General features: G+C 51.9%; 1 protein-coding gene across 1 annotated transcript; it reads left to right on the top strand.

Moving 5' to 3' along the window:
* The first annotated feature begins 9660 nt into the window (after positions 1-9660).
* RPP25 (ribonuclease P/MRP subunit p25) lies at positions 9661-11542 on the top strand. The gene has a single exon (XM_086711235.1). The coding sequence runs from the start codon at positions 10212-10214 to the stop codon at positions 10851-10853; it is 642 nt and encodes a 213-aa protein (XP_086567361.1). The 5' UTR covers positions 9661-10211; the 3' UTR covers positions 10854-11542.
* Positions 11543-12265: the final 723 nt, after the last annotated feature.

Here is a 12265-nt window from a genome sequence, read left to right as displayed (position 1 = left end):
AAAAAAAAAAAAAAGCTCTTGGTCATGGGGAGCCTGGGTGGCTCAGTCGGTTCAGTGTCCGACTTCGACTCAGGTCATGATCTCGCGGTTTGAGCCCCGCCTTGGGCTCTGTGCTGACAGCTCAGAGCCTGGAGCCTGCTTTGGATTCTGTCTCTCTCTCTCTCTGCCCCTCCCCCACTCACACTCTGTCTCTCTCTCTGTCTCAAAAATAAATAAACATTAAAAAATTTTTTAAAAATTAAAAAAAAAAAAGCTCTTGGTCATGAAGAACTTCCAGGTGAATTCCTTAAAAGTTTCAAGTAGAAATTGCAACTGTGGGCCACACAGACCTGCATGAGGTCTTGTTTTAAAGCATGAGTTAGTTGATGTGGTAGACTGTCCACAGAATGGCTGCCATCTCCCCTGCCTGTACTACAGGTCAGGCCTTCCACTGAGAGGTGCAGTTTATTTCCCTACTGCTAGAATCCAGGCTGGACATTTATCTTGGTTTGACTAACAGAATGCAGGGAAAATAATACTGTGTGACTTTGAGGCCGAGGCCAGGGAGGCATTGCAGCCCCCATTTTCATCTTTTGGGGATCAAGCCACTAAAGAAATACACTTGGGACAATATGGAGAGAAGTTCAGCCAGCACCCCAGCCATTCCAACCAGTCCAGCTTAGGCACCAGACATGTGAGGGAAGCCACACTGAGTATTTTAGCCCCAGTCAAGTTCCCTGTTGAACACAAAGGAGTGAATGACCCCAGGATGTGGTACAGAAGAAATGCTCAGCAGAGTCCAGCCAAACTACAGAAGCATTAAAAATAATGGAGCACCTGGGTGGCTCAGTTGGTTGAGCTTCTCTTTTTTTTTTTTTTATGTCTATTTATTTTGAGAGAGAGCGAAAGAGAGCAGGAAAGTGTGTGCATGAGCAGAGGAGGGGGAGAGAGAGAGGGAGAGAGACAATCTCAAGCAGGCTCCGTGATTTTAGCATAGAGCTCGACGTGGGGCTCGATCTCATGAACCGTAAGAACCATGAGATCAAGAGTCGGACACTCAACATTAAATACTCAGGCAACAACAGATGTTGGTGAGGATGCAGAGAAAGAGGATCTCTTTTGCACTGCTGGTGGGAAGGCAAACTGGTGCAGCCACTCTGGAAAACAGTATGGAGGTTCCTCAAATAATTAAAACAAGAACTACCCTACAACCCAGCAATTGCACTACTAGGTATTTATCCAAGGGATACAGGTGTGCTGTTTCGAAGAGGCAATGTTTATAGCAGCACTATCAACAATGGCCAAAGTATGAAAGGGCTCAAATGTCCATCGATAGATGAATGGATAAAGAAGATGTAGCATATATATACAATGGAGTATTACTCGGCAATCAAAAAGAATGAAATCTTGCCATTTGCAACTGCATGGATGGAACTGGAGTGTATTATGCTAAGCGAAATTAGTCAGAGAAAGACAAATGTCATATGAATTCACTCACACGAGCACTTTAAGACACAGAACAGATGAACATAAGAGAAGGGAAGCAAAAATAATATAAAAACAGGGAGGGGGACAAAAACATAAGAGACTCTTAAATATGGAGAACAAACAGAGGGTTACTGGAGGGGTTGTGGGAGGGGGAATGGGTTAAATGGGGAAGGGGCATTGAGGAATCTACTCCTGAAATCACTGTTGCACTATATGCTAACTAACTTGGATGTAAATTAAAAAAAAAAAACAACAACAAATTATAAAATTAAAAAAAAATCATCTCTCACTGCAGTTTAAACCATTCATACATAAGATGAAAAACTATGTCTTTTTCATCTTATGTATCCTTAGCATCAAAAGGGCACAATAAAACCATTTAAACTGTTAAAAAATAAATTATCTCAAATGAAAAAAAAGAGATAGTCGGACACTCAACTGACTGAGCCACTCGGGAGCCCCAAGCGTGGGACTCTTGGTTTCAGCTAGGGTCATGATCCCAAGGACGGACCCTCCTGTGTTGGGCTCTGCCCTGAGCATGGAGCCTGCTTAAGATTTGTTCTCTCTAGGGGTGCCTGGGTGGCTCAGTTGGTTGGGCGTCTGACTTTGGCTCAGGTCCGTGAGTTTGAGCCCCACATCGGGCTCTGTGCTGGCAGCCTGGAGCCTGGAGCCTGGAGCCTGCTTCGGATTCTGTGTCTCTCTCTCTCTCTGCCCCTCTCCCACTCACACTCTGTCTGTCTGTCTCTCTCAAAAATAAATAAACATTAAAATAAATTAAAAAAAAAGATTTGTTCTCTCTCTCCCTCTCTAAAAAAAAATAATAATAATAATTAAACCAAATTAAAAGAAATAATAAATTATTATTTTTAGCCATGAAGTTTTAAGGTGATTTGTTACCCAGAAATAGGGAGCTGAGGGGCGCCTGGGTGGCGCAGTCGGTTAAGCGTCCGACTTCAGCCAGGTCACGATCTCGCAGTCCATGAGTTCGAGCCCCGCATCGGGCTCTGGGCTGATGGCTCGGAGCCTGGAGCCTGTTTCCGATTCTGTGTCTCCCTCTCTCTCTGCCCCTCCCCCGTTCATGCTCTGTCTCTCTCTGTCCCAAAAATAAATTAAAAAAACGTTGAAAAAAAAAATTAAAAAAAAAAAGAAATAGGGAGCTGAAACAGGTTGATAACATTTTGGGACATGAACCTGTAACACAAAAACATGAAATTTTTTACCTTGTTTTTTTATTTTTTTATGTTTATTTTTGAGAGAGAGAGACACAGAGTGGGAGTGGGGGAGGGTCAGACACGCAGCTTGAACTCACGAACTGGTGAGATCAGACCTAAGCCAAAGTCAAACGCTTAACCGCGTGAGCCACCCAGCTGCCCCTTAACTTGTTTTTTTGAAAACACTTGGACTTCAGGGCAGAAAGTGTGCACCCCCAACCCACAGTGAAGATATGTGGGCACAAAAGACAAGTAATTCATGGGCACCTGTGTGGCTCAGTCACTTAAGCATCCAAGACTTTGGTTCAGGTCATGATCTCACGGTCCATGAGTTTGAGCCCCACGTCGGGCTCTGTGCTGGCAGCTCAGAGTCTGAAGCCTACTTCAGATTCTGTGTCTCCCTCTATCCTTCCCCAGCATGTGCTCTGTCTCTCTCTCAAAAATAAATAAACATTTAAAAAATTAAAAAAAAAAAAAAGACAAGTACTTCAGAGATCTGCCTGTCCTCATGACTTCTCCTGGAGGGCAGAAATGACAGGGGCTAGTGACATCCACTCCTAACTCTGTTACCTTTTCTGAGGCAGGTTCACCAGGAAGGTCATTAATCAGCAAATACACATTATTTCTAGGCAGAGAGAGTTCTTCCAGAAATTCTGCAAACAAAATATGCTCTTTCCCTTGTTGAAATATATACAATTAATCTTCCGGGACAGTATGTACAGGGCACCTTGTGACTTACTTCAGAACAATAGACAGCAGGCACACTTGGTTAACTTCATCTTCTGCTCAAGAAAAGGAAAGACAAAATTAATTACCTAGTGAGAACAGGGAACCCTCATGGCCATCAGGGACTTGACCAGGTAGCTCCCTGAACTGGAAGGAGCCCCAATTCATCCAGCTTGATTTGGGGGCTCTGTTCTAGGCTGGTAGGACAGGGGGATGGGGTGACAGGGTGTCATGTAGAAAGAGCTGTTTCTATTCTCACCACCACGGAGAGGAAGGGGGCAATTGCCAGGAAGAGAGGTGACCCAGGGAAGAGAGAACTGTTTCCTGGCTCCTTCCCAGCGCTCCAGACCCTAGATGTCTCTACAGCAACAAAATGACATCGTTTTTCATAAGCCTGACTCCAACAGGATATGATGGGAGAAGTGCTCTCTATATGTAGCATGCAAAAAAGCTGATGCAGTCACTCCCCACTGAAATGAAGCCAAAGCGTTAAATCACACACAAGCCAAATAAAACCACTGGGCCTGCATTCCTGCCTGTCAACAGCTGGGGCCCAACAGTCCTGGCTGCCCCTGGAGGCTACCATTTTGTTCTGCCTCTCTCTCTCTGTCTCTCTTTTTTTTTTTTTTATCACACCTTCTGTTTGCCTACAAGCTTTATTGCTCAGTAGCTGAGTGTTTGGGCAAGGGATTTAGCCTGTCTCTGAAAAGCAGGAGTGATGATCTCACGGTAGTATTGGGAGGATAACCCAACAGTTCCAGGAGGTAAGTACTACTACCACCAACATCGCCATTTCCATTTAACAGGGAAGGATACTGAGGCACAGGGAGGTTCCAAACTTGACCAAGGGCACAGCTAGCAAGTGGCAGAGCTGGGGATTCAAACCCAGGGAATGGGCTCCAGAGTCTATGCCCTGAACCACTGCACTAGCTGCATCTGCGTGTCAGATAAGCAAGCATTTTGCAATTTGTAGAAAAATTCACACCCCTGAAGTGTATCCCTGAAGGACAGTTTTAATTCTAGTAAGGCATAAACTAAGAACCTCCAGGTTGGAGGAGGAAGAGCAGCCTTGGTGCCCCCATCCCAGGCAAGCGCTGGCAGAGCAGAACCATGCCCGGGGGTTCCAGGAACTTCGTTATGGATAACTAGGATGCCTAAAGCTGATGGCTTTCAGCCCTGCTGCCCTTCCTCCTGCAGGGGGTCAAGTGCCATGGTCAAGGACAGATTCTGGAGCCACGCTGTCTGACTCTGGATCTGGTTCTACCTTACTTATGACATGGGTAGCAGCTACTGCGTAGTGCTGCTTGTATGAAACGAGTTAGTACGTGGTAAGTGCAGAGTACGGTGTCGGGCACGCCGTAAGTGCTAAGTAAATGTCGGCTATTATTGGTAACTGTTCCCTCACCTTATCAGCTCTCTACCTTCCTCCTACCCCCAAGGTTCTCAAGCATCCTGTTTCTTTGGTTTAGGGTCAATTCCCCCCTGAGAAGTATAATCTTCTCTTCTGAGGGTAAAGCTGCTCCAAAGGTGTAAGCAATAATGGGGATTTCAGGGATCACTGCAGGCTCTTGGGAAGTCTTTTAGGGACCAGCACTCACTCTCCTGGGAACTCTTAACTTTGCCCAGGTGAGTGGCTTTATACACTTGCCTCTGGAGTCTGGAAGGAAGATGGGGAGCGGGGGGTAGTGGCAGCACCCAACTTTTGGGAAGATGGGGAAACAGCTCTGTTGGTTTTTTGCTTCTCCTTCCCCCTCCTACACTCCCATCTCCTCACTTATTCTAGGCCCCACATATCCTGTCTCCTCATCTTCCTCTTGGGACTCAGGTATCTTGGCCTGATGCTAGGAAAACAACTGAATTTCATGCAAGGTTGATGTTCACTGGGTCTGAACCACAAACTCCTATTCTCCGTCTGTAGGGCCAGAGCCAGCACAGAAGGAGCAGCCTGAAGGCACAGGCTTGGCTGTTGTTGGAACTCCTAGGCTGTCGTGGCTGGCCCAAGGGCAAAAGCAATAACTAGAGATGAGACATCTTAAGGAAGCTGGGCTGGGCTGGGCTGGGCTGGGGGTGGGGAGACAGAGATGGGAAGCTGGAATTAGAGCATTGCCCTAGGGCTTGAGACTCATTTTAGAGAAGAGGAACCCAGCCTGGGCAGGGACTCCTCCAAGGCGGAGCCCTCGAGCTCTCTCTCAGGCCAAGTTCCCCTCCAGGCTTCTTTGCCTAGCCACGTTAAATTTGCAAAGAGCTCTGATAGCTACAATCCCATGCATCCTTCCGGAGAGCCCTCTAAAGTGGCGGCTGCTCTTGTGCTCATGACCAAAGTCTTGAAAACGATCTTAGAAAAGTTGTCACGCATGCACCCATTTAGCAAAATTTAAGTGCTCTCTGTATGCCAGGAAATAAATCCGGCTTTCCTGAATAAGGTCTTGCCACATATTTGCTTCAATATATTGATTCCTGATTGCCCCTCCTCCTAAATTTGCCTCCCAAACACCCCCTTTCTGCTGTGGCTTTGAAGTATCTACAAATTTTTTGACACTGCTCCCTTCAAGAAGTAAAACCTAATTTCTCTTCAGAGGAAGCTGGGCTACAAAAGGCACTGTGGCTTCCTGCTCAGTCCCTCTCTCTCTGATCACTTGCTCTGGGGGAAGCCCACTGATATGTAATGAGCACATCTATGGAGACATCCAATGTGATAAGGAACTGAGACCTCTAATCAACATGTGAGTAAGCAGGGGAGCAGATCTGCCAGACCTGGCCAACATCTTGGTTGCAATCTCAGGAAAGGTCCTGAGCTAGAACCCCCCCTCCCTACAAGCTGCCCTTGGATCTCTAGCTCTCAATAACTGTGTAAGATGTGAATGTTTTTGTTTCAACCTGCTGAGTTTGGGGGGTAATTTTTTATGCAGCAATAGATAACCAATATATCTTCCTCACTGTAGGAACCCCCACTTTCCCCAAAACCAACTCATACCTTTCCCAAGTGGCTCAAATCATTTAAGTTTCCTTTCCTCTTACACTCAGGTGAGGTAGTAAAGTGAGTCAGCAAACCCTGCATTCAAATACCTGTGGCTGCTGCTTTTTAGCTGCGGTGCATTGGGCAAAGTTACTTAACCTCTCTGTGCCTCAGTTTCCATATGTCAAACAATGATGAAAAGGAAGATTATAAAGATGGAATCAGGGAATAGATCTGTGAGAATACCTGGCCCAATGCTGGATGTTTGGTAGGCACCTGATAAATCTGAGCTCCCTCTGGCCCCCTTCTAATCTTCCAGTTCCTGACCCCTTTGCATGTTCCCAAGTCCTTGCCTACAGAGGCTGGGACTAGGACCAGCAGCTTTAGGAGCTCCCCATTCTCTTCCTGCCTTTGGAGACAGAAGAGGAGGAGACCTGTCCTGAGCCTGGGTTTCTCCCAGTCTTGGGGTGAGAAGAGACTTGTCCAGAGGCAGGATGTACAGCTGGAAAGGCCCTTTTGCAGAGCAGGGGCTCCAGCCTAACCACCCCATCAGGTCCTCTAAGGATGAAAGGAGTCTACAGTGCCACTAACTAGGCCCTAACATATTAGGAAAACTGCTCTTACCAAGGCTTTGCCCATTTTCCCTTCCTTTCAACAGCTTTCTCCCCGCCTTTAAAAATTTTAATTTATCTTAATCTCAAATAATATATGAAAAATACTAGCCAACATTTCCCAAGAATTTACCAGCTAAGTTTCTAAGATGCTATGCGTCTCCCAACCAGTTTATGAGGCAGGTTCCTATGTTAGCCCCATTTCACAGTTGAGAAAACCAAGGCATAGGAGTTAAGTAAATTGCCCAAGGTCACATAGAGGCAAAAAGAAGCTAAACGAAGCTCAGACTCCAAGGTCAGTACCTCGTTTACACAGGCTGTTCCAAGGCTCTGCTTTAATTCTATATTCATATTTAGCAGTGCTTTTCTTAAAGAGGCTCACAAAATCTGGATGCTGCCTCAGAGGCAACAGATGCAGTATGCTCTTTTCTTAAAGATATTTTAAAAATACATTTACATCTACAAACACATATGGAAATAGATCCCCCCCCACCCCTCCGCCGCGCGCTTAAAAAAAAAAAAAAAAATACTTACGGTCCTACCCAGCTCTTTTAACTGAAAGCCTTGACCGTCTTTCCGTTTCTAACCCTCGCGGGGTATGCGCCACAGAAACGCACAGATATTTGCTCACCTTCCCAGAGTTCAGCCCTCTACTCCTCTACCAACCGCGTTCGCCCCTTCTCCGGGGTTCCTGGCCGCCTCCCCACGTGTTCTGCCTTCGTCCGGCTCCTCGTCCCCGTTTGCTCTCACATCGCCCCCTCCCTCGTGTCCTCGCCACCTCCCCTCCGTCCCCCTCCCTAGCTGCCCGAGCATTTCTCCCCTCTTCCAGCCTCGCGCGGGTACATCACCGCCCGTTTTTTACACCCCCATTGACCCCTCTCTCGCCCCCGCTTCTTCCCGGCCAATCTCCCTCACCCTTACTCACAGTTCCCCCACGCCTGACCCCTCCCACTTCCACCCCTCCAGCCCAGCCACCCTGTCGCCCAGCAGGAGCGCACAGCCGGCAGGCTAGGACGCGCGCTGACAGGGTAATGAATGGCTTCAGCGGTAATTAGCGACCCGGCGGCTAATCACGATGTACATTTACATTTTAAGTGCTGCAGAGGAAGCGGGGAAGGGGAGGGGCGCCGGAGGGAATGCGGGCCTGTTTGGCGCTCTCCCTTCGCTGGGGAGCGAAGTGAATCCGAGTCTTCTACAGCTGGCAGTAGTAGAAGGGGGAGAAGGGTGCTTTCGAGGGCCAACCCAAGCGGACGCAGAACAGCCGCGGGCTAACTCGACGCAAACCCGGAACTCCCAGGCCCCTTCCTCTAAATTGCAGACCCTGCCTGTATCCCCTCCAAGTGAAACTTCAGCCTAGGCTTGCATACTCCTGCAAGGAGTGCTCGCTTCTTCCCTAACCAGCCCGTTCTAACGTAGATTTCACCCGTTCCAGGACTTTCTTCCAGGCCTAGCCGAAATTGCTGCCTGAGGTTCCCTGCGCCCCGCCACGCGCTGCAGTCTTTGTGTTCTATCGAGGCTGCCGTGCCCGTTCTCCGTGGGGCTCGCGGGAGCTGGGGCACAGCTGAAGTCCCGGTTCCAAGTGGAAGGCGACCCCGAGAGCTCCTGAGCCCAGCGTGCAATCAGGAGATCCAGGCCAGAGTCGGTCACTCATACGTTGGGGCGCAAAGGTCCAGCCACTCCCCTAAGGGGCGAAAATGGGGTCAGCCGGGTTCTGAACAGCAGGGCCGAGAGCTAGGACATACAAGATGACGAGGAGATGAGAACAGCTGTGAGAAGGGAGAAGGAGACCCTGGCAGCTCCGTCTCAAGACTGGGACCCAGCTCCCCCCAGGCACCGTCAACCCGCCCTCACTTTGAGGTTTCCCGCCCGCCGCAGCTCTCCGGGAACCTCCCCGCCACGCCCGGCGGTAGTACCCCCTACCCGGATCAGGTCTGCACCGCTTTATCTGTGCGCGTGAGCGAGGGGGTGTAAGGGTGAAGGGCAAGGCCCTAGCGCACTTCTAGGGAGGGTCCAGCTCCTTTTAACTCCCCTCCCATCACCAGTCCTTCAATCCCAGCCTCACCTCTCACTGTCCACTTCTCCAGGTAGGAGGTCGGGCCACCCTCTCGGTCCTGTGGAGTTCCCGGAGAAGGGCACCCAGTAGTTTCATAACGCCCCCGAGGCTTCAACTTCCCACCTTTCTTCTCCCTCTCAAAACCTGCCTTCATCCAGCCTCCTTTTTGAAAAAGGACCCCACTGGGTCTCAGACTGACTAACAACGAGTACCACCTGGGAAGAAGGGGGTTCCACATTACCAGGGAACAGTGCCTGTTTTACCCTAAAACCTCCAGCTTTAATAGTAGACGTTGCGTGGGCGGAGGGAGCTTAACTCCTCTTGATAAGGTCTCTCCTTGTTCTCTTCCCGTTCGCCTCAGGGTCAGCCTGGCCTGGAGCCTCACCCCCTCGGTCCAGGAGTGTACTGGGGTCCGGGAGCCTCCAGCTCCGGTCAGGCGCGGCGAGCTGAGACCTCATTCTCTGGCCGCACTGGGAGTACCACTCCGCGACGTAGTCGTCCGAGGGCGGCACGGGGCGCAGCGGCAGCCAGCGCCTCCGCACTCTGCTGACCGTGCACAGGCTGTCCTTGAGGCGAAAAGAGCGGCTCCGGCGCGGGAGGCAAGTTGTTGGGGGGGGGGGGGGGGAAGAGGCCCCAGCAGGCCTCTCGGAAATACCTCCTTGAGAGGGGACAAGGGGCGGCCTTCAGTTGGAACGCGCAAGGGCTCGGGGACCGGCTTGAAGCGGCTTTTGCATCGCAAACGCAGTTTTTATTTAGGTTGTCCGTTAATGAGGGTTGGCTTAGGGAGGGCACTGGCGATTATGGGGGAACTTCCTCTGGCAAGTCACCCCCTGGCGCTGCCATTACACCTGCCGGTGCGCACCGCTCCCACGCCCCAGTGTCTGGACTCGACTGGATTCTGGAGCCGGGAGAGTCTAGGACGCGGGCGGGCCGAGCCGAGTTAGAGGCGGGGCCTGGCGGCAGGGGCGGGGGCTTCCAGGCTCCCAGGCGGGGCCTCAGCTAAAGGCGCGGAGCACCGCGCGCCTAGAGCGCGGCGTAGAGCAGCGTCCACTGGAGAGAAGTCGGAGGCGAGGATCGCGCCGTCCCACCCCGCCCAACAGCGTCCACGCCGCTTCCGCACCCTTACCCCTGCCGGCCCTTGCCGGGCGCGACCGGCGGCCATGCAGCCCCGGGGCTGAGGCGGCCCCATGGCGAAGCCCGCGTCGCCGCGGTCCGGGCAACGACGGCGCATGGAGAACTTCCGTAAGGTGCGCTCGGAGGAGGCGCCGGTGGGGGGCGGGGCCGAGGGGGGCGGCGCGGGCCCCGGCCCTTTCGCGGACCTGGCGCCGGGAGCCGTGCACATGCGGGTCAAAGAGGGCAGCAAGATCCGGAACCTGCTGGCTTTCGCCACCGCCAGCATGGCGCAGCCAGCCACGCGCGCCATCGTCTTCAGCGGCTGCGGTCGGGCCACCACCAAGACCGTCACGTGCGCAGAGATCCTCAAGCGCCGCCTGGCGGGCCTGCATCAGGTCACGCGGCTGCGCTACCGGAGCGTGCGCGAGGTGTGGCAGAGCCTCCCGCCGGGGCCCACACCGGGTCAGGAGCCTGGTGAGCCGGCCGCCAGTCTCAGTGTACTTAAGAACGTGCCCAGCCTCGCCATCCTACTTTCCAAGGATGCACTGGATCCCTGCCAACCCGGCTATCAGCCCCCGAACTCCCATCCTGCACCCTCGTCCCAGCCAACTGCACCGACGTCCAAGAGGAGCCTAGGGGAACCCGCAGCTGGAGAAGGCTCTGCGAAGCGGTCACAACCTGAGCCAAGTGCTACGGAAGAGGACCAGACGGCCTGAGAACTCGTGGGTCTGGGCCACCTACACCGGCTGGGTCTCACCCGCAGCGCCTCGACCTTGAGACATATCTCCAGCCTTTTACGCCTCGGTGCTCTGGACACAGCTCCTCAGACTGTCAGCGTGGAGCACAAGGCAACAAGAGAGGGACCCTAGGGAAGCTTCGTGGGTGGTTGCTTCTCTACTTGTGTTGCCTGAAGACGCAGAACTCCCACCTTCAGCTTTTCTGAGCCATACTAGGACCTTCTTGGAGGGGGGGCGAAGGTGGGTAGTGGTGGGCAGTGGGACTCTTGAGCCTTGCTAAAGACCCCCAAGGGTTAAAGGTATCCAGTATTCATGCGGGGGGCTGGAGTGTGGAAGCCCGGGAAAGCTCTTGGAATCATCTTCATTGGTGGCTAAGGGCCAAGGGTGAGAAGGCAACTGCTGGAGGGCAGGGGAGTCTGAGTTGGGGGGGAGTGTATTCTGCACGTCCCCTGGGACACCACTCCCTTCTAGTTTTCCTTACCCTGCTCTTAAGGAGCATCCTGAGGTCATACTGCAGGAGTGCCTCCATGGATGGACTCTAGCTCTTTTAACACCCCCCCCCCCCTTCCCCACTGGCCCAGAGGGAAAGACCCAGCACAGAAGTCTATGCCTACTCCCTGAATCTCACAGCTGGAGTCCTGCTTCCAATAAAACAAAAACAAAAAATGGCTCTGGCCCCCGGTTTTTTCCTTATCACTTAACCTAGGTGGAGGCTGTTTTGGCCTGCCCCCCTGTGTCTCAGTCCCCACCAGCCTGGAGTCCTTGGCCTTTGGAGTCTTCAGGGTCAGGCACAGAGACTGGATCGCCTCAAAATGGAGCAAGAGGTACATTGTCCAGTTTCTGTCTTCTCCCTCTCCCAGCCTTCCCTGGCTGGCTCTAGCCTCAGGGGCTTGTGGCCAGAAGGGGGCCTTTGTCCCTTGATGCATTACCTCTGAGGGTTGGTGCATTACCACATTGCTTTTCTGAGAAGGGAAGGAAGGCAAGCACCAATGAACTCTCCTGAGGGTCACTGCCAAGGGAAGCATACCCCACTGGGTTCCCTAAACCCGCAGCCTCCTGCCAATTGACAGCCTTATCCAAAAAGCTGGCACAAAACCCCTCATCGCCATCGGTAGGATCTCCCCTTCACTGCTCTCTCTCTCAGAAAGGACAGCACACCCTTGGGAGAGGGGGAGGAGTGAGGGTGAGGAGAAAGAATGAGCACAAATCCACTGCTGGAAATTACTATTCAGCAGAGAAGCTGGAACTTGGGCTGTGAATCACTGCAGGCTCCCTGATAAGCTGCTGCCTCCAGCCCTGCACAGCTGTCTGTTGAGAGATAACAGCCTCATAAGCCATTCTGCCCAACTCATAGTTGGGTGGGGGGAGGGGTGCTGTGTACAGAAGGACTC

Source organism: Puma concolor, chromosome B3 (genome assembly GCF_028749965.1).
Source record: "Puma concolor isolate L17-30 chromosome B3, mPumCon1.1.hap2, whole genome shotgun sequence".
Classification (NCBI taxonomy): domain Eukaryota; kingdom Metazoa; phylum Chordata; class Mammalia; order Carnivora; family Felidae; genus Puma; species Puma concolor.
Note: the sequence above shows the minus strand (reverse complement) of the source record. Positions and strands in the feature narration are given on the sequence as shown.

What these genes read in the sequence shown, in the direction of transcription:
- RPP25 (XM_086711235.1), top strand. Translation starts at nt 10,212, where the DNA reads ATGGCGAAGCCCGCGTCGCCGCGGTCCGGGCAACGACGGCGCATGGAG.